General features: G+C 43.7%; 1 protein-coding gene across 8 annotated transcripts in view; it reads left to right on the top strand.

Annotated features, from left to right (window-relative positions):
* The window catches only part of FHIT (fragile histidine triad diadenosine triphosphatase), a 1485305-nt gene that overhangs the window by 1445692 nt on the left and 18583 nt on the right, over positions 1 to 21030 (top strand). For all 8 annotated transcript variants that reach the window (XM_045989789.1, XM_045989788.1, XM_045989791.1 and 5 more), the window contains one exon: positions 13883 to 13992. In XM_045989789.1, coding sequence (XP_045845745.1) covers positions 13883 to 13984 — 102 coding nt within the window. In that variant the 3' untranslated portion in view covers positions 13985 to 13992. The remainder of the gene's footprint in view (positions 1 to 13882; positions 13993 to 21030) is intronic.

Here is a 21030-nt window from a genome sequence, read left to right as displayed (position 1 = left end):
TTCCTACCCAAATAGCAGTCAGCTCACTGCCTCTTGCCCCCAACGTGGGAAACAGAAATGGCAAAGGGCCGCAACACGCGTCCGATGCAGTCCTGGTGTAAGAATCAGCATGAAGAAAAGGACTAAAAGAGATAATGAAATGTAGAAAGCCTGTGAAATTTATATTACCACTGCAGACATGTTTATTAAAACCCAGGCGAGTATTACTTTTGCTTCGGAAATAGGACATAAGAGGAAATTTATGGAGAGGAGAATGTTTGGATGACTATCTCGCAGACATAAAGCTCTTAAGGCAGAGCAGTTTTAATTAAGAACAGCATCCTGTGTGAAGTGTTACACCCAAAATAGATCCTAGGGGGGATTCAGTGAAGGGATACATCAATTTCAGACATCTGGAATCCAATTAATAACTTCAGTGCTCTTACATAGCAAATGCTACTATGTTGTAATTCTTACCGAGGTTCTCCGAATGGGAGCTGGATTTCCATAGGGAGGGAAATTGCAGTCATCCTATGGCATAAACTGCATGTTGCCCAAGGATGCCCAAGTTTGTTTTCATTCATGGCCTGCTTTGATGTAGTTCTACTGAACAAGTGGGTATCTGCAAGCCCATCACTCAGCACAAAAGCTACGATATTGATGCCTTACACCTAACCGCACAATGAGCCCACACCCCCCCCCCCAGAGTTACCCATCACCCTGAATCTCATGGTCTCAGTGCTTCACTTCTTTTTACATAGTTTTAGGCATCTCTGTGCATTTTTTTTAAAAGGATATATTTTTAAGTTGTTTTTTAACTTTATTAAAAAAAAAAAAGCATCCTGCTGCCTATTATCTTTTAGAAGTTATTATTCCCTTCATTATATGTTAAGATTTGTCCATAGGGGCTAATTGTCTCTTTCAAACAATTCTTCTGATCACTGTATAATGTTCCATTATGTGAATGTGTCACAGTTTATTCATTACTTTCTGAAGAACATTGGTCACTTCCAGTTTTTGGCTGTTATAATTAGAGCTGCTTTGAACATTCTCAGACATGTGAGAAACTTTTCTCTCGGGTATATACCTGGGCATAGTATTGGTGGGTCACAGGGTGTTGTGAATGTCAGCTTTAGGAGATCAGGCCAAACCATCTTCCAAAGAGGGTGCTGCAACATATCCTCTCACCTGCACTGCCATGGGAATCCCGAGGGTCTCCAGGCCGTGGACTCACAAGATTTAGGTGTAGCTCAAATTCTTCAACATTTGAAAGTGGTATTTGTATGTGAACTTGATCTCGTGCTGTGTGACCTGAAGCTAAGACATAAAGCTGAAGCTGAGATATATGTGTAGAGGTTGGGGAAGGGAGAATCAGACTTGGGCTTCCTGGTACCACTTGTCAGTAGGGGTCCTGTTGTCTCAGGGCAGGGTAAAAATCTCAAGCCAGTGTGCGAGTACCCCTTGGATATTTGGACTGGAGAACTGTAAATATTGGTTTCAGACCCTGATTCTAGGAACAAGCATTTTTCAAATATTTGTTTCTGGGACTTTAAACAGATACCTGAAGTTTTAAGAAGCTACTTTAAAGCATTTTGATCTTTTATCTTTTAAAAAGCAACCAGACTCCTTTAAACCCCTGAGCAACACTGAGGTGAGATTAATTAAAAGATTAGGACTCTTAAAAGATTTTTACGGGTTTTTCATTCACAAAGTTGTAACTCCTAATAATGACATTTAAAATCAAGCCATATATAGATATACATACATACATATATACACACACATATATACATGAGTCAAGCCTGAATTTTCATACATAATTTATATAAATAGTGTATCAATAAATATAAGTATAAATTCCAGGCTTGGCGCTTTCTATAGTACCTCTTGAGCATCTCAGTAACAAATAAATGGGAGGTTAGATGCAGAGCAGGAAGCTGGAAAAGGTGAAGGTATCTCTTTTCTAGCTTGATGTTTCGAAATAATCCCAAGCCTGGCATTGCATTTTAAGTGTTCGCTGTGGTGAAGCTGTTACGTGTGTATGTTTGCAGTTGGCTTACATCTGTTTTTTGTACTGATTTCTGGATTATGGTCACTTATAGGGTATATAAAATGAGCAGTTGAGCCTGTAACAAGGAAATCTCAGTTTCTTTCAAGTATTCTGTTTTTTGTTTTTTGTTTTTAAAGGCATTTGAAATCCTCTGTGACAAAGATCTGCTGTCACACATGGTAAGCTTAGTGTTTCAGCAGCATCTAAGGCTTTACGTCTTCATTAAAGGAGGTTTTTAAATGAAATAGAGAAAGGCATTCGGAAAAGGTTGGCTCCTAATTTATTTGTGCAACTCACACTGCCAGGCTTTGAAGGGCACTGGCAGGGCTCCATGAGAAGTGAATGCGCTTGTGAATAACAGAGGGCATGTTACTTTCAATGGGCATGTAGCAGCTTTGTGGGGTGTGGCTTCATAACCAGAGGCAGAATGATTACCTTATGAAAAGAAGAAATTCATGACCAGTCCAGGGGAGTGGTGAGTACCCTTGGAATATAGATTTTATGTTCGTCATTTTTCATCTGCCAACATGGGGGTCCCGGTGCCAGACACCTGGCCAGATGGCATTGGGGTAGCCCTTTTAGCTCTGCCAAACATATGGCGAATATTCACAAAGCCACTCCTGAGGTCAGCCTGTGCCCTTGCTTCTCCAAGGTGGTAACTGCTTATGCAAATAGCTTGCTTTCCTGTGGAAAATTCCCTAGCAGGAGGTCTTGGTATTAAGAACAGATAGAAGCCAAATAAGCAGAACTCAAGCCACAACGTGGCCTTGCCCTATCTCAGAGGGAAAGCTGGGCCCAGGGAGTCACGCTGGCCTCTCCACCTTCAGCTCACGGAGTCTGGACTTTGCACATCTTCACCTGATTAGGATTCTTCAAAGCCCAGCCAAAACAGGTGCCCAGCCAGGGTGATGTGATGGAATCAGCCAATCCCTCGGCTAGCACTTGTGCATCTAGTACTAAAGGGAAGGGGACTGGCCCCTTCTTTAGCCATTTCCTCTCTCTGCTCCTGTCACTGGTCTTCAGCCAGTGCACAGACCACACACATACCGCTGTGCTTCTGTTGGGTCTGGGCCCTTGCTGAGCCTTCTCAAGCCTCCTTGTCACTTCAACAGAGCAGTCTACCTGCCCACACTGTCTAATGTACTTCTGTTATTTCCCTGGGAGGGTAGTAACCGCTTTGATTACTTCCTAATTATCTGCCTTTTCTCCTCAAATGTAAGCCTCTCGAGGGCACTAAACCTTGTCCAGCTTGCTCACCATCGCACAGGGTAATACAATGTCATAGATGTATTACTATGATTTGTTGAGTAATTTAATGAGTTCTGCAGAGAAATGAGCTTCTAATGCTCGGGGGGGGGGGGGCTGGATTGTGCACCCCCCCACTCCACAAACCTCCTTTGGTTTTTCCCGATAGGTTTTATCTTGAGGGCTTAGTGGTTGCTCCCTGCAGTGGCGTGCTGAGCAGGACTCTGAGGCCCTGTCTATGGCGGTATGCCTCCGGCTGTGTGTCTGCTTACCTTCCTGCAGTATAGACGCTCCAGGCGGTCATCTTGAGGACAGTTCTCTTGCCTGGGCTGTGCTTCTAAAGATTCTGCAAGGGACCTGTAGAAAAAGAAGCCATATTGTAGCAGGAGCAAATATGAAGCAAAACGTTCAGGAGATTCAAAAGAAACCAGAAATTGGCCCCTCGCTTTTTCTCTTTCCTCATTCTGAGTACCAAAGCTGACATCACTCTGGGAAGAAAGGAGAACACTCTCGGTCAAACACCAATATCCAAGACACGGTGGGGGAAGGCTTGCAGAACATGGCTGGCCAAGGAAATTGCTTTTTTTTTGTTGTTAGGAAATTGCTTTTTGAATAAATGTTTCCTTTTCCAAAGTTTTGTTTCATCATGAAACTCCCTTTCAGAAGGAGTTTCATTTCATTTCTCGGTGAGCATGTTTCTAGAAACAGGAGGCCTGAGGAAATCAAACTGGTAGAAATCTCTAGTCCCTGTTGCTTCACCAATTTCCTACCCATTAAAAAGCCAGTAAAGCTCCGATACAATGGAGCCTGGGGTGAGGTGTCTGGGATTAGTGATTATTTACTGAAAACTTGCCTGAGATGCAATTGCCCCCCTCAGAGGAGGCTCCCCAGCCTGATGCCTGTTTGGAGGTAGATCTGTGCTTGCAACCTCAGTTTTCTTCTCCGGGCTGCTCTATCACCTGTGCTATGTTAACCATAGGAAAGTCGCCAAGAATTTACAGAATGGACCCAAGAGTGCACGAGGAGCCCACCGATCGTATTTCTGATCCAAACAACTACTGTTCCTCATTAACCATGTGACGTTGATTGAGTGATTCAAGTGTCCAGGAGACCCTGAGGTTTTATCCATAAAATGGGAATGATGAACTTATATAGGTACTATGTTGGGAGGGAAAACACCCTTAACCAACGCTTCTTGAAAACATGCTGGGTGTCAGACTCCTTGCTGCTTAGTCAGGAGACGGTCAGGACATTACTGTCATTAGGTGATTTCTATCATACCCATGAGAACTGGACAGGAAGCTTTCTACCAAAATAACTACTGGTGAGGGCTTATTATAATGGAAATACCAAGAACTGCTGGGTGAGCCCAACTGATTTCTCTACCAAGTCCTGGTAATCACTACTGCCATCATGGGATTTGCAGCTGACATTCCCAGCCTGACTGAGGCAGGATCACTCTCATTCCTTAGGAACATAAGGCTCACAGTGGTAAGCCCTCAGGAAGATTTTAGCCCTGCGGTATCCTAAAAATAAGAAATTGGGTTTGTATTTTACTCTATCTATGCTAATGATTTTCCAGTGTAGTGACTCCCATATCAACACCTCCAGCAGCCCCTCAAGGTCCACTTCCTGAGCCCTATTCCTCAACTGCCCTGATGCCATGCTGTAAGAACATTCTAATGGTGGCATGGCAGATGCAGGAGGCCCTGTCTGGGGTCACCTTTCTCAAATGTACGTTTCAGGTTAGCCTTACTGATTTTGCCTCTGACAGGATGAGACCGCTCTTTTGTTTTCATTGCAATCAACCATAATATTGGTCTGCATAAAATTATGCAGACCATAATCTTGGTCTGCATAAGACCAAGAGCAGAAGTCTCCCTTTGCTGAGCTGCTCCTAACAAGCTTCTGATGGAAAACGGCAAATTACAACGTCCAACCAATTATAGCTACTTTATGATCGCAGGCATGTGCTCCACCAAACCTGACTGCCCACCCTAGTTTGTACAGGTTTTATAGGGTGCCTGGAATTCTCTGAAGACCATTCATAGTATAGTCTATTGAGTAATAGCTGGTCCAAATTGTGACGCTGGCAAAGTCTCATTTGCTGCTTTGGTAATCGGCTTGACAACGTGATACTTTAATGTATAATTGGATAAGCAATTGGGTTCTGTTATAGTACTGTGGTTTGGCATAATTACTTTCCAGTGCTGTGATTTTCTAGTTAATAAATACTTTGGGGGTTACAAATTCTTAAACATCAACACTCTATATTCCTTGAAAGTAGGGTGCCATTAATTAATATAAGAGCTTATTTCAGCATTTCGGCCTCATTGGCAGCACTAAAAACAAAATAAAAACCAAAAAATCTTTTGCTTTAACTCAAGCAAGTTAGGCTTAAGTCAAAGCGTGGGCAACTAATCAGATGATGATGCTCTGTTGACGACCTGAATTTCTCTCCATCAAGGCAATAAATAGGGCTTTGGAAACTTCACAGTGAATAAGAGGGAAACAGATGTCACTTGGTTGCACTTAGAGATCTCTCCATGTGGCCCTCAGTCCAGGGTTCCAGCTCAAAAAGAGTAGGAAGGGAGGCAGTTAACATATTTTTGCACAAAGAATATTGGAAGAACCTCAGGTTTCTAAGAAAACACAAGTGGCTGCCCAAGTTTGGCAGCACAGACTTATTATTATTTTGCATCAAGTGAAAGCAAGAGGGGATTCATTAGGACCCCAAGAAAGGCCTAAGTGGGTGACCATCTGCTCAATAACCAGCATGTAGAGAAAGGGTGTTTGGGGAGGAAATGTGTGCTCAAAGGATGCTGGCTGTGTGTGTGACAGAGTGAGAAAACATCCAGAATCATGAAATGTAACTCAAGTTGACCTAAATGGTCTACAAAGCCTTCTTGGGGAGTTTGAAAAGTATGTGACTAAGGAGAGGTGCATACTGGGCAGGGCAGGAAGGATTTTCATACCGGTTCTGAGCAGAGTGAGCAAGGGAGACAACTTCCATGTTGCTTTACAAAGGGCCCAGAAGGAAGCTGTCAGAGAAAGATCTGCCTGCTCCAGGGAGGCACTGAACCCCTGTCTCTAATTCCAGATGTTGCCACCAAGTCACCACCATACTGGTGCATGGGGCAGCTGATCTCCCCTCTGTCCCCACCACCACCTCCTCGACCACGTCCATGTCTGCCCAGCTTCCATCGTTTCTGGTCCGGCTGCCACAGGAGCCAGAAGCTCTAACTCATTCTGCAGCCAGGCCACTCTACGGAAAACTGTTCTAAGCTCTTAACTTTCCTGCTTCCAACCCTTTAATGTCTTCTTTGCAGCAAAAATAAAATCCACATTTCTCAGCCATCCCTACGGGCTGCAAATGATCTACCATGTCCCTTACGTTTCTAGTCACTCAACTAAGATTCCTTTTTCCTCAGTGCTCTGCACTTCTGCTCTGTGTGAGATACCCTTTCTCCCTCCTCTTTGCTTCAGGGATTTCTAGCCATTGTTCCTATCTCAGCTTAACCAGCACTTCTTTGGGGAAGCCTTCCTCACAAACCCCCGCCCCACCCTTCCACCGTTTCTACAGATCTTAAGGCACTGGTGGTTCTCCAGAGCTCTTAGAATATTAAAGTATTTTGACTTTCAAGATCTGTTTAAAAAAAAAAATTCTGAAGCATTTTCCAGTTCAGCCCAATAGAAACAATCACATCCCCATGCTAGAAGGTCCATGTTTTAGCCTCACATTTTCAGTGACTTCCCTCCTCTCAGCTGAACCTCCCACCTCTGGACCATCTTTCAAGGTTAATGCCATGCTTAATGCTATATTTCTGACACAGTTTTACTTAATCTATTTTTTAAATCGACTCCTTACCTTAAATAAATTTACTTTAAAAGGAAACTTGAGATGACATCATAAATGGGAGATAACCCTCAAAATAAATGTGATCTAAACAAAAGAATCTTATTAAATTCTAGCTAGAGTCTAGATGGTTCCCCTGTGTCTCTTAGAGGTCATGTTGGTCCCATGTTAAGGACATGCTAGCACTGAGGCTTTCTTTTTGATTAATCAGAAGGGTTGGAAGACAATTGAAAATGGAATAGCTTTCAGAAGGATTCAAAACTGTTTGTGGCTTTGAATCATAGACTACAGGCCATCTTCTGGGCCACAGAGATATCTTCCCCATCTTTTTTTTTTTTTTTTTTTTTTTAAAGATTTTATTTATTTATCTGACAGACAGAGATCACAAGTAGGCAGAGAGGCAGGCAGAAAGAGAGGGAGGAGCAGGCTCCCTGCTGAGCAGAGAGCCCGATGCGGGGCTCGATCCCAGGATCCTGAGATCATGACCTGAGTTGAAGGCAGAGGCTTTAACCCACTGAGCCACCCAGGCGCCCCTATCTTCCCCATCTTTAAACCATGGGATGTTAAGGCTTATCAACATGGCAACTAAGGTTCAGTTCTCTTGACCACTCTGATCAATGGTCAGGTACGGCCACATCAAGATTCTTTGGGAGGGGGGCACCTGGGTGGCTCAGTGGGTTAAGCCTCTGCCTTCGGCTCGGGTCACGATCTCAGGTCCTGGGATCGAGCCCTGCATCGGGCTCTCTGCTCAGCAGGGAGCCTGCTTCCTCCTCTCTCTCTGCCTGCCTCTCTGCCTACTTGTGATCTCTCTGTCAAATAAAAAAAAAAAAAAAAAAAAAGATTCTTTGGGAGGGGCGCCTGGGTGGCTCAGTGGGCTAAAGCCTCTCCCTTCGGCTCAGGTCATGATCCCAGGGTCCTGGGATCGAGCCCCACATCGGGCTCTCTGCTCCGCGGGGAGCCTGCTTCCTCCTCTCTCTCTCTGCCTGCCTCTCTGCCTAGTTGTGATTTCTCTCTGTCAAATAAATAAAATATAAAAGAAAAAAAAAGATTCTTTGGGAAAGAGGGATGCACGCTCTCGGCAAAGTTGAACATTATGTGTCTGCTGAAGCTGTTGTCATTGTCCAGAATAACCTTGTCCTTAAAATCCCACCACCATCTTTTGAGCCCAGGTCAAACCCCAATTTTGTAAAGTCAACCCAAGTCCCCATCCTAGGTATTCTGAGAGCACTATGACAGAACTTCTCGCCCAGCCCAGTCCTTATACCAGACTGACTCATATTATGTTCCATATGTATAAATCCGGTCTGCCCTGTAAGGTGGTAAGACCCCAGAAGGCACAGATTTTTGGCTTCTTCATCTTTATAGTTAGCGTAAGACCTACAGCAGTGTCTGGGATATATCATGTGCTCAACAAATGCTTGTTGGCTAAGTTGAAAGTAGAGGCAAAGAATCAGATCTGAAAAAAAATTATAGATTTACTTCCCTATTCCTGGATATTATTTCCCTTTCAAGACTTTATATAAACACCTGTCTGAACAGAGCCATCAACCCATAAGAAATAGTTTAAGCTTTCTGCTCTTTGTTTTACAAAATAACAATGAAATATATTAATGTACTTTATAACAACACCCAAGTTTATATGCAGCCACTTGCTTCTTTAAGAAGTGGTATTAAATCGTTTCTCCCCCCATACCCTACCCACTGAAGACAATTTTGCATTTTACTACAGGTTAGTTCTGAGTTGAAAAACATTTAAATTATGGTGCATCATTCGTCCCACTGTATTCCATTACAGAGCTATAAAAGAAGTCAAAAGCCAAGGCAGTTTGAGCATTACATCAGGGAATTAATCTTTACCCCACATACCTCCCGATAGCATGCTCAATGCCCAGGAAGGAGCAGAATGTCACCATTGATGCCTATCGGTACTTCAGTCAGAAATCCTGTTAACACTACCTTCCCCAAAACCATTTCAGGAGATAAAGTAGAATGACTGCAGATACATTTTTTTAATCTCTTTTCACAGCTATATAGAAATAGAATGCTCTTCCAGGAGCCATCACAGACTTCACTCTGTTGAATGTGAATAAAGATTTTTTGGTTCAAATTTTTGCAAACTTTGTAACGTAGGTGAGCACTTTTCCTCTAAAGAACCAAGTGCCTGTGAAAACAATGTCATCTGTTCAACAATTTCCCTGTTGCATGGAGAGAAGGAGAGCGGTGTGCTGGGGCGCTAAGCATTTTCATGGCCATTTAACTTATGTGATGTAACTATCAGGAGGAAAGACAGAGCACTGTAGTGTGTTGAATCCCAGACAGTCACCTGGAAGGAGCACTGTTCTTTGATGTACTACTAACAGAGAAAAACACTGCCAATTAAATGATGACACACCATTGATTGTGGAACACACTTTGATTTCAGAGATGTGAAAGTGTGAAAAAGTGCGTGCCTGAGAACCAAAGAGCTATGAGATTTAAAGGGTGCCGGTGATTTACTCTTCGTTTCTTGCAATAATAAGCCCTAGGGTGCAACCAATGCTCGCCTTGAGTTTGTTCGTCCTTTGGGTAGCTTGCATCTTTTCCAGGATTCACAGCTCGGCAGATTTAGGAACAACCTAAAAGTGAGCCAAGTACTTCCTGTGGTCTTTTTCAAAGGGGTCTCCTGGACCGAGTTACCAGACAAAATACAGGTAGAAGTCTAGTTAAGTCTGAATTTCAGATAAACAAATAATACTTACTAGTAACAGTATGTCCCAAATACTGGATGAGATCTACAGGACACTCATTTCATTTGTTTTAGTATTTTTGTTCGCTGACTCATCCAAGGTGATTTGACTGCATTTGACCATTACCACATGCTTTTTACTCTAGGACCATGACCTTTACCTCTGAGGAGCCTCCATTAATACCTTATCCATTCCTTAGGACAACCCTGAGAGTTAGGGATTATTCTAAGTCATTTTAGATCTGAAGGAGCTAAATTTCCTCCTCAGGTTTAAATGTGTCAGTAGGTTCTCTGGTATGGGCCTGAATTTTGACCATAGCTCTTAATGCTTTTACAGGACATTTAAGGTCAAAAAGACACATATCATTGAGGAACCATGAAGATAGGAAAGGCACTTTTGCTCCTGGCCATAAGGTCTCTGCGACGGTCAGTGATCACTGTCATGGGACAGCGTACATGGCCTAAGAATAGTTGTTTGTTATTTATGTGACTACTACTATGTGCCCAGCACATCACTGGTCACAACTCTCCCTTTTGCAGAGGGTAAAACTGAGGCACAAAGAGGTTAAGGAGCTTGCCCCTCTCATTGTCAATGTCTGGGCCTAACCTCATCTTCTTGGAGAGAAGTTGCTGGATGTTCCTTAGAACCACCATCGCTCTTTATTATAGCACTCTGTTTCTTTTTCAAACTCAGCTGACTCTCAAAAGCCTTTCAGACTGGGCCGTGCCTTCCCAGCAGCAGCCCTCCCACTTGGAAATGCCCCTCTCATTGATAATTAACCATTTGGTGTCTATTCTTCCTATCTGGGTGCCCCCTGAAGACAGTAACGGGGTCTGTTTCCGTGTTCTAATGCCAAGGCCAGCCCCTAGCATTGCAGACACAGAATAAATACTGTGTGCATGAAGAAGCAGTTACTGCCTTTTCCTGTGGGCAGCCTAAATTAATCTGGAGGAGGGTTCATCTGAATTGAACCCCCCCCCCCCCCCCCCCCCCCCCCCGGGCATTAAAGCTTCCTCAAGGCATTTGTCACCTTCTGGATGAACAGCCATTGGAGGTCATTAGAGTTGATCTCTGCTGGTCTGCAATGCTTGTACCCTCCAGGTTCTTGGGTTGCCTCAGGGAAACAGGAATTCACTCCAAAGACAGCATGTTTAATTTCCAGGTCACCTGGGGGCTCTTCTGAGACACGAGTCTTATTCACCAGGATCTTTCCTGGGCTCCCTATTTCTGCTGAGACTGAAATTTACTCAAAGGCTCCTGAACCAGATCAGCATCCTAGTGTTGCTGGGACAAGCCCCGTGGCCCAGACACTCTTTGATAGAATGAAAATAGAAGCAAAACAGTTCTGGAGAAGGGTTTCCAAGAAAAGCCTCTACTCTGTGGAAGCAAAACAGTTCTGGAGCAGGGTTTCCAAGAAAAGCCTCTACTCTGTGGACAGGACAAGCACTGAGCTTGAAGGCAGATGTATTATTTCTCAGGTACACGGGTTCTGTCTGTCACATATACATTTCTCCCAAGGGCGGAGCTTCTCAACAGTAAGTGCACCTTAGAATGAGCTAAGAAGTTTGAAAAAACAACCTCAAACTTGGGCTGCATCCAGACAAATTAAAGCAGATCCCCTGTGTGGACCCAGGCAATAGCAGTTTCTTGAGTTCGCCAGGGGATGACGGCAGGCAGCTAGCACTGAACACGGCTGTCCTAAAGAAAGCCACATGCTTCCATCTGGGAGTTTTCGGAGGGAAACCTCTAAGTTTTAAAAGCCACATACAACAGAGCTTTGTAAATATGATTAGTTTTTGTTTTATTTATTCCCTGCCTCGCATAAACAACTTGGAAGTGTCGGCACAACGTTGCCATCTGTAAGGCATATGACAAAAACAGACGGTTGCCTAATAACCAGGGAGGCATTAGCGCTCACAGGCTCTAAAGTATTTGGATTCATCTGGTATGATCTGTGGTGATGAAGCCACTTAATGTGTGATTTCTGGGTCTTTTCGATGGCAGCACCAGAAGTGGGGAGCCCATATTTTCCAGGCTGTATATATTGTTCTTTGTCATCCTATTGGATTGTTACAAGAGGGATTTATAACAGACCTAAAGCTAGTATCAAAATGAAAATTAGTTCTCGAGTAGAAAAATAGCAATCCCGTTTGCCTCGCCCGTAGCAATTGCGTCATATCTGCCTCCGCAAGGAAGGAAATGACTTCTTAATGTGGTTTTCTTCCACTAAGGAGAATTAAATCTATGTGGCCAAATGTAAAACTAGAGTGCTGGCAGCCATATTCCGAACGGAAGATCCATGACCCTCATCAACATACTTGTGGCCCAGTTCTATGCTAATGAACCTCATTTAGGCTCAAACTTATCCCAAGTAGAAATACAGCTCAGCTAGAGAGCTGGGATACCATTCCTTCACTGTTTTGCCTTGTGCAGCGAAGTTTGCCCTGAACTACGGGGGAAATTTCCCCATCTGCTTCACGGGGCCACGTGGTTCAGGGCAAGGGGTGAGGTGGAGGGGTGGAGGGGTGGGGGAGGGGCGGATGGGGTGTCTCTGCGTTACATTTATAGTGATTGGGGCCTGAGATAGGAAATTCCATTATGGCAGTGGAGAAACTTTTTGCTGAGGCAGCAAGATACTTTTCAAAGGATCTGCCTTTTGGGGGGTATGCACCTGGCAGGAGGAGCTGGCCACTCTTCGAAGGCCTGGCAGTTCCTCTAGGATAGAGAAAATGGCGAAAATTATTGTGAACAACTCTGTCACTGCCTAGCTGGGTGATAAGTTCAACAAGTGAAGGAACTTCCTCGGATCTCCATTTCTTCCTTGGTAAGATGGAGCTAAGTAGTCCCTGCCTTATGTATAGATGATCATACAGATTAAATGAAATGACACACACCAAAGAAACTATCCGTTCGTATCATAAATACCAGCCATTACTGGTGCTGTTAAATCATTTACCTCAATCTCTTCAAATGACTTACAAAATACTACCCCGTGCATCCTAGGAATTTATACCTTTAGCATTTTACAACGGATAAAGCCCCACACAGGAATAACAAATCTAGTTAATAAAACTGAATTGCAATAGGAGATGAAGGGGAGAAATTGAGCTCTTCCAATGAAAAGTTCTGAAAAGATCTCTCTGATAGAATTGAAATTTTATTTACTTTCTCTATAAATCTGAGACATATGCAGGATGTCTTAAAAAATAAATGTGGGTGGGGCACCTGGGTGGCTCAGTGGGTTAAGCCTCTGCCTTCGGCTCAGGTCATGATCTCAGAGTCCTGGGATCGAGCCCCACATCGGGCTCTCTGCTCAGCGGGGAGCCTGCTTCCCCCTCTCTCTCTGCCAGCCTCTCTGCCTACTTGTGATGTCTCTCTGTCCTGAAAACAAATAAATAAAATCTTAAAAAAAATATAAATGTGGGTGTTTGAAGAGGATTTTGAAATGATTTGTGTTATATCAATTGTTAATTTTTTGATTTTTTTTTTTTTTTTACTGTTTGCCTCCTTAAGGCTCTTTTAATGAGTATGCTCTTATTTCTCACTCAGTACTCATGGCTCCTGTAATATTATCATGATTTGCTTGGGCTATTTTGGTTTACTGAACAAAATGTCTAGTAGGTAAACCACAGGCCAGCTTAGGGGAACGGTCATGGGCAGGGGCCAACTCCTTACCTCCACTGTCGGTGTGTAAAATAAATGAGCGATGCCAGCTGAGTCTCAGACTAGAGAGTGGTGGGGGTTATGGAACATGGGAGGGTGCTCCCCTCTCTGACCCCCACTCGCCGCCTCCGCAGATAAGACGAGGCATGGAATGGACCACAGGCTAGCCTAATCTGGTTATTTGATCACAAAAGCTGGAAATGAGGATTCTTACACACTTCCCTATTTTCAAATCTGGGCAACTAGTGCAGTGAAAAGACACAGCCTCCTAGCCTCTGATTTGCAAATTGTGTTCAGCCCACAATACTTGTTCTGAGATCCTGAGGACCCATTCATGAGCTAATTCCATTGTTTCCTCCAAAGCTCCAGAAACATGACAAGGAAGAGGAGGACTCCCCAACCTTGTGGAGATCCGAGGAGGAAATGGCAGCTGAAGCCGCAACCCTGCGGGCCTACTTTCAGTGACTGTGCAGGTAAACACCGGGCATTTCATCACTCACACCCTCCATGGGGTCCCAGAAGGAGGCTCCCTGCCCAGGATGCACCAATGAGGCACAGGGGGTTCAAAGACATGAAAGCCAGAGTGGAGAAAACCCTGACCCTCAAGGCATGGATTCCTACCTCTGGGTTTCCTTTGCCTCCCTGCCTCCATGCCAACTTCTCTGGGGGACTCTCCTGTCTGCTGGCTTCCTTCCAGGCTACCTCAAGTCACCATCCTGCCCTTCTCCAAACCAACCTCACCAAGCAGGCCAAAGAGTTTGCAGTGCAAACCTGATCATTTAAAAAGCCTAAACCCTTTGAGAGCTCACCTCTCAGATTCCCTCCTTAGTCTTCACAGCGCTATAAGCCAGCTCACAACCTCCTGAACGGAACTTTCTTCCACTTGGATCTCTTCTCCTCAGCTAAATGGTCTTTTTTTTTTTTTTTTAATTTATTTATTTTAGAGAGGAGGGGGCAGAGAGAATCTCATGCAGACTCCGCAACTGAGCCTGACACAAGGCGCAATCTCACCACCCTGAGATCGTGACCTGAGCCAAAATCAAGAGTTAGATGCTCAACAGACTGAGCCACCCAGACACCCTGGTTTTATGTTTCCCTTTAGTTTAGGCTGCTGGGAAGCTCAAGGTCACAGGAAAGGTTAGACATGAAAGAATTATTTCTTTGCATTACTGAATGTTTAACTGTTGGGAGGTCACAGATTTAAGACTCTGGTAGAAGGCTATAGCCGTCTCCTTCTTCAAAATACATATATACACCAAATTTTATGCATTGTCTAGGGCTTCATGGATCTTCTGAAATATACTAATAAATGGGGTTGCCATGAAATATTGGGGAATCCCTAGGCTAAAAAATACCATGTAGCCTGCATTTTATCTGTTAATAAACAGATTAATAAACCTGTTAATAAACCTCCTTCCATGGACCTTGGATAAAGCACCTTTCCCCTGAATAGTTTCTTTTTGAAATAGGCTGCTTCATGCAGTCCTGTGTTTACATTATAAGCTGCTAAAGTAGATCAGACACAAATTCAAAACACAATTGGTGAATATTGGTAGCAATTGAATTATATAAAATTGTATCCACCACTTAGTGATCATGATTTTTAGGTAGGAAACACCTTCATGGTATTCTGTTTTCACTTTAAAATAGACATCTTTTTTAGATAGTTTTTAATATACATGCATTTCTTGGGCATTTTCTCCCCACCCTCCTTTTTAAAGTATCCTAATCACTTAAAGACCAACTATCGATGGCCTTTCCCCCATTATTGTTCAAGGATGTCATAGCATTCAGGCATTTGCTTTCTAGAATGCTTATTTCACTGGAGAATGAAATCGGAGGATGTCATTGGTTTGTTAGCTCTGTATCCAGTTGCCTGAGGGGATACAGTGTAGTGCTAGCAGAAGCTGTCTTTGATCATTTATTCTGAACCTTTTCCATGGTTCACCTTCTCATTTCTTCCTTACTCCCTCCCTCCTTACTTGCTCTGGATCAAGCTAGTCTGCCTAAGAACAAAGACTCATAGGTATAGCCTCAGACCTCTTTCTACTCCTCTCATGAAAGCCAGTGTTTTGTATTGGAATGTCCCATTCAAATGGAATCACTGTTCTTCAGACTCAACTTACAAGGCTCCTTACCCCGCCCCCCAACCCTGGGTTTCTTACATAATGGGTACTTTCAGATAGAGGCGAGAAAGCTCTAGGCTTTTCCTGAGGCTTGCTGAAGTATAGGATTCTGTGTTAGGATGTATTTTCTAGATGTTTTAAGAGGATTTAAACTTAGTACCCAAGTTTCCTGTATGCTTTGCTTTCTCAGTTTTTGCTTCTGTCCTGCCTTGAGGCCCTAAATCTCCCATCTTCCAGGTGAATCAACCGCCTTGTAAACCTTGCCAGAAAGATAGTCATCCTAACTTCCTGTACGAACTGTTGCCACAGTGCCTGTGGGTTTTTAGATTATTAACATTAAGACCTGTCTTTACAGGTCTTTGGTTATAGACCAAACGGATCACCGTCAATGTTCTCAGCAGTCAGATGTGGGAATGGAGAAAAGGAAGGATGACATGGGTTGCCAGATAGCACAGCTAGTACCTCAGAGGCTACGGACTTAAATATAAGGTTCTAGGATTTCACCAAGAGCATCCTCATTTCCTGTAGGATAAAGGGACTACTATAGGGGTGCCTGGGTAGTACAGTCAGTTAAGTGTCTGAACCTTGGTTTCGGCTCAGGTCCTTATCTCAGGTCAGCCCTGTATCGGGCTCTGTGCTCAGGGAAGAGTTTGTTTGGGACACTCTCCCTCTCTCTCAGCCCCTTTCCCTTCCCCTCTTTAAAAATCAGTCGATAAATCTTTAAAGGGACTATATATACTTCCCTTTAGAGACAAAGGGGAAAAGGAACATTCATTCCTGGAAACATGATCATTAAGTTGGTCCTCCTGGTTTTTTGACACTGCTCTCTTCTTCCTTTTCAAAATTCATCCACACAAAATTTTTATACAGTGTTAGGGGTTTACAGTACTTCTAAAATTTCATCAAATAAATACAGCTGTCCTGGGGCACCTGGGTGCTCAGTCAGTTAAGCGCCTGCCTTTGGCTCAGGTCATGATCCCAGAGTCCTGGGATTGGACCCCACATCGGGCTCCCTGCACAGTGAGAACCTGCTTCTCCCTCTGCCCCTCATCCCACTCATGCTCTCCTCTAATAAATAAAATCTAAGTAAATAAATATAGGGCTATCATACAATATTTGAATATACCTAGACCTGAAGAATTCATTGTTTATTTAAACTTCAGATAAACTTGGCCTCTCCAGTGCCTCCCCATTTACACCCTCAGCAGCGAGTCAGTCTCAGGCAGAGGCAGTGTCGAGCTGCTGCTGTCGCTCACTCAGCAGAACTGTACAATTTGCAGCGTGCACAAGGGCAGAGACGCTAGGCTGCAGCTCCGGACTCAGTAACAGGAGCCAGCATTACTGAATTGAGAAGACATGGGTTCTTCGACGCCATCTTGCAGAGGATGAGAAAACCAGCACTCAGTGATGCTAAGTGTTATTTGGAGGCAAATAGTTGCAAGGGACAGAGCAGAGACAGAACCCAGTCACCGCCCAAAGACTATTCTCTTAGAGTCTGTACAGCCCATCTTTGTTGAAAGAGCCCCGTTGCCCAGCCAGCTCTGCCATTCTCTCCCAACTCCCCTCGCGCCCTTCGAATGTTCTCTTTTAGCCTCTTCATCTGCTCTGGTTGCCTGCCTGATTCCACCTTGAAGCACTTTCCTCTCTCTTCCCTGCTGGACTTCCCCTGCCAGCCTTGTTCATGCCACCTACTCCAGCATCCGGCTCCCCAGCCACACTGCAGCCGGGCAGCAGGAGCCCCAACGGGGCTGAATTTGCACCAACTGACTTTGCCCTCCTTGTAAGTTGTTCCAAGACCAGCCTAATGCCTCCCTCCGCTGCCTGCCCTCTTTATTACATCCTATGACCATGTGCCTAAGTAATATGACCTTGGGCAAATACAGTGTTTCCCAAATCGCTCTCGGTCCAGTCTCCTCAGGCTTTTTTTTTTTTTTTTTAAAGATTTCATTCATTTATTTGACAGAGATCACAAGCAGGCAGAGAGGCCGGCAGAGAGAAATGAGGGGAGGAAGCAGGCTCCCTGCTGAGCAGAGAGCCCGATGTGGGGCTCGATCCCAGAACCCTGAGATCATGACCTGAGCTGAAGGCAGAGGCTTTAACCCACTGAGCCACCCAGGTGCCCCAGGCTTTTTTTTTTTTTTTCATCTTGGTTTCCCACCAGGATATTGTGTGCTCCTTATTTACCTGATTCACTTTTAAACTTCATATCCTAACCTCATTGTAAAATGAGTATTACTTGTAATTAGAAGTCAAGCATACAAACGAAGATGAAAGAAAAACAACGCTGATGAATTCCAGCGTGGTGTCGTTGCTTGCCTACACCAGTTGGGACGGAGATTCTTTCTCTCTTTGTTAAAAAGAGAGGGTAGCCACCGTTCCAGAGGCATTCGAGTCCAGCACCAGACTGAGACTCTCTATGTGACATATTGAAAGAGAGTAAGTTAAGTAAGGTTCAATGAAGGTCACCTAACATTATCTTAAACAAATGATTCTCATCTTTGGGAAACAGCAGTGGACATCAGAATTCAAACCCAGAGCAAGCGGGCTCCTGGCCTGTGGCAACCCCCTAAGCCAGTGCTCCCTAAGCCTCTTACCAGGAATGTGGAGAAGATAACTTACCCGGAGGGAACCAGAGTTGGCTTCCCCAGGGGTAAGAGGCCAGTCTCTTATACCCGGCCAGAGAACACCAGGCAGGAAGCCCCACATTAGGCCCCTCATCTAGGCTGATTGGATCAGTTTGAAATCACTGCTTCTCCTGGGAGGTGAACTCACAGGGCTTGGCCTCAACACTTTGCCATTAGCCTACCTTAAAAACCAGTGTGTTAAAGAATGTGGAAAACTATACCCAGAGATGCCCAATATGGGAAATGGCCTATACGAGACAAAAAACCCTGCTCTCTGCTGAATGTTCAGTGTGGAAATACCTAGTAACCTCTCAGTAAGCAGAAACCCCTGTTCTGTATCTTCTCCATGTATAAACCCACATTAATCCTCAGCATAAGACTGCCATAGGACCACAGAGATAAACATCCCAAAACTATGCACTGTTTTCTCAGCCTCTTGAAGCCACCAGGGCATCAATACCCGCTTAGTTGTATAGAATTCTCTTGATCTTCCCACGGAACCCTGCAGGATGTTTTGGTACTCTGACTACTCCCTGTATCCTTTCTCCAGTAGAAAATGACTTTCAATTGCAGTTTCTTAAGCAATAGTGAAAAATAGGCATTGCCTTCACCAGGCATATGCAGAGCCCACAGTCTAAGGGTTGCTGATTGATACTCCCTCCACCGGACAGACCCCTGATGAGGTGGAAATCCTTTGGTTCCAGGAATTCAACATCTGCCTTCTACTTCGGTGAATTTATGCCTTGGCTCTACACAAGCCGGGCTGAGTTCTAGGATGCAGCTTTGCAATGGCTCTTTTAGTCTCTGCTCTGAATCCCATCAGAGGACGCTGCATCTGTATCCCTTATGTGAGCATCTTTCCTGAAGCACAGTCATTCTTCATGTGCATATTTAACACTTGGGGTTGCTGCCTCCACACACCCACGTTGAGTTTCCTACTTAATTTTAAACCAATGACTTGTGTCCTAGTGAGGGGAGGTTTCCCTGTCCCCTCTCCTGCTCCATGTTAGAATGGAGTGGGCCAAGTTGTTTGTAAAGTATGCAGGCATGGCCCGTAACTCGGATAGAAAGTCAGAGTGGGGCAGGTTTCCACACCCTGTTGTGTCAGCAGAGCTCATTTGTAATTCATCAAACTCTCCTCTGTGCATGCCTTTATTTTATAGATAATTGGTTGCCTCTCATTTACTCATAACAGAGCCCATGCAATTTCAAAGCAACTGAGTCAGCCCAAAACAGCATTATTAGTAGTTACAGATATACTGTCGAGGCAAAATTTTGACACTGGCATTTTTGAAAAATCACCATAATTCCAGCCACTGGACCACACTTATATCATAATCATGGACAGTCGAGGTAGATGAGAAAGGACAGCTTTGCTTATTTAGCACATGTTCTGGTCACTGAATTGTACCTCTTAAAACACCCCACCAGCTTGGGAAAACTCTCCTCCTTCGCAGAGAGGGTCTGCTCTCAGCATAGCAGCCTCTGATGAGAAAGGCTGAGGGCGCAGATTATAGTATTCTCATGTTTTCTCAGGGGAAAGGAGGGTTTTAACTTCAGTTCCTTGGGCAGTTCAATCCTAAACCCACCAGGCAATCCCATGCAGAGGTATCCTCAGTACCAAGGAAAGTGTTTGCTAGCTCTCATCACCAAACTGATACACTAAAAATTTTTCTTTAGCATGAAAGTATAAGAGAAGATTCTTTTGGCTAATGACGCTTTAGTCTTTAGTATATTCAAAGTTCTTTAAAAAAAAAAATCCATCCGTTTAAACACAGCTGGAGAAGAGATTTTAGTTTGCTTTTCCCTTCCTCTGAAGTTCGTGTTTCTAAGGCACGGTGCTGCCTCTTCTTTTATTCTGTGTAGAATATTCTGTCTACCTTTATAGAACCAGATTTCTATAGTGAGGAATTAAAGACTCTATTTATTGGATTAATATGTTAATTAACAAATCAGGTCCCTATGATCTATATTGGGCTCCAAGAAACCATAGAATTATGTCAGCTTTAGAAATAATCAAATCTAATGTCCTATTAAATGATTTATTTTACCACGACCCAAAAGGATGACCATCTAGTTATACTTGAAAAACTTCCCTTTATAAAAATTTGGAGATGATCCACACCCAATGGTTTCAAAATGGGTCTTAGTTTGATTATTTTAAAAATATTTTACCAAGCTCTACCTTTCTCTACATATGCCCAATAGTTGAGGCAAAAGATTTCCACAGGTCATTGATGACTAAACATTCTACAGAATCCTATTGAGATTTACTTCAAATGACAGGAAAAATGACTAGTGTGCCATAGTCAATGTTAACCCTTATGAAACTGATTGACATGAATCCTCAGCACAGGGTTCTTTTCAGAAAAGAGTAATCCAAGTGCCAAAAATAACTTTCAGTTGCATCTTGCAAAATGATGATGGAACAAAGTCTATCATCATTTCCTTCCTTAGGATCTTAATCCCCATCTCATCCCCAGAAATGTATATCATACATCAATCTTCAAACTCTTGCAGAAACTTTCCCAAGATTTTTCCCCACTCCCAAGATTTTTTCCCCTCTCTCTACTTGCTTCTCTTCACTCTGTGTGGTGTTCTCTTTTCTCATTTTCTCTTTGTCTCTTCCAGAAAGGAATATGGAATATGGGAAAAAGACTCTCCTAGAGGTCTTTGGAGGTTAATATGAAGGAAAGAATAAAATTCATATTAGTAATATTTGACCCATCATTTTGTAATAACATTTGTATAATTCACTCCA

This window comes from Meles meles, chromosome 20, assembly GCF_922984935.1.
Source record: "Meles meles chromosome 20, mMelMel3.1 paternal haplotype, whole genome shotgun sequence".
Classification (NCBI taxonomy): domain Eukaryota; kingdom Metazoa; phylum Chordata; class Mammalia; order Carnivora; family Mustelidae; genus Meles; species Meles meles.
The sequence above is the reverse complement of the archived record's forward strand: the minus strand, read 5'-3'. Positions and strand labels throughout refer to the sequence as shown.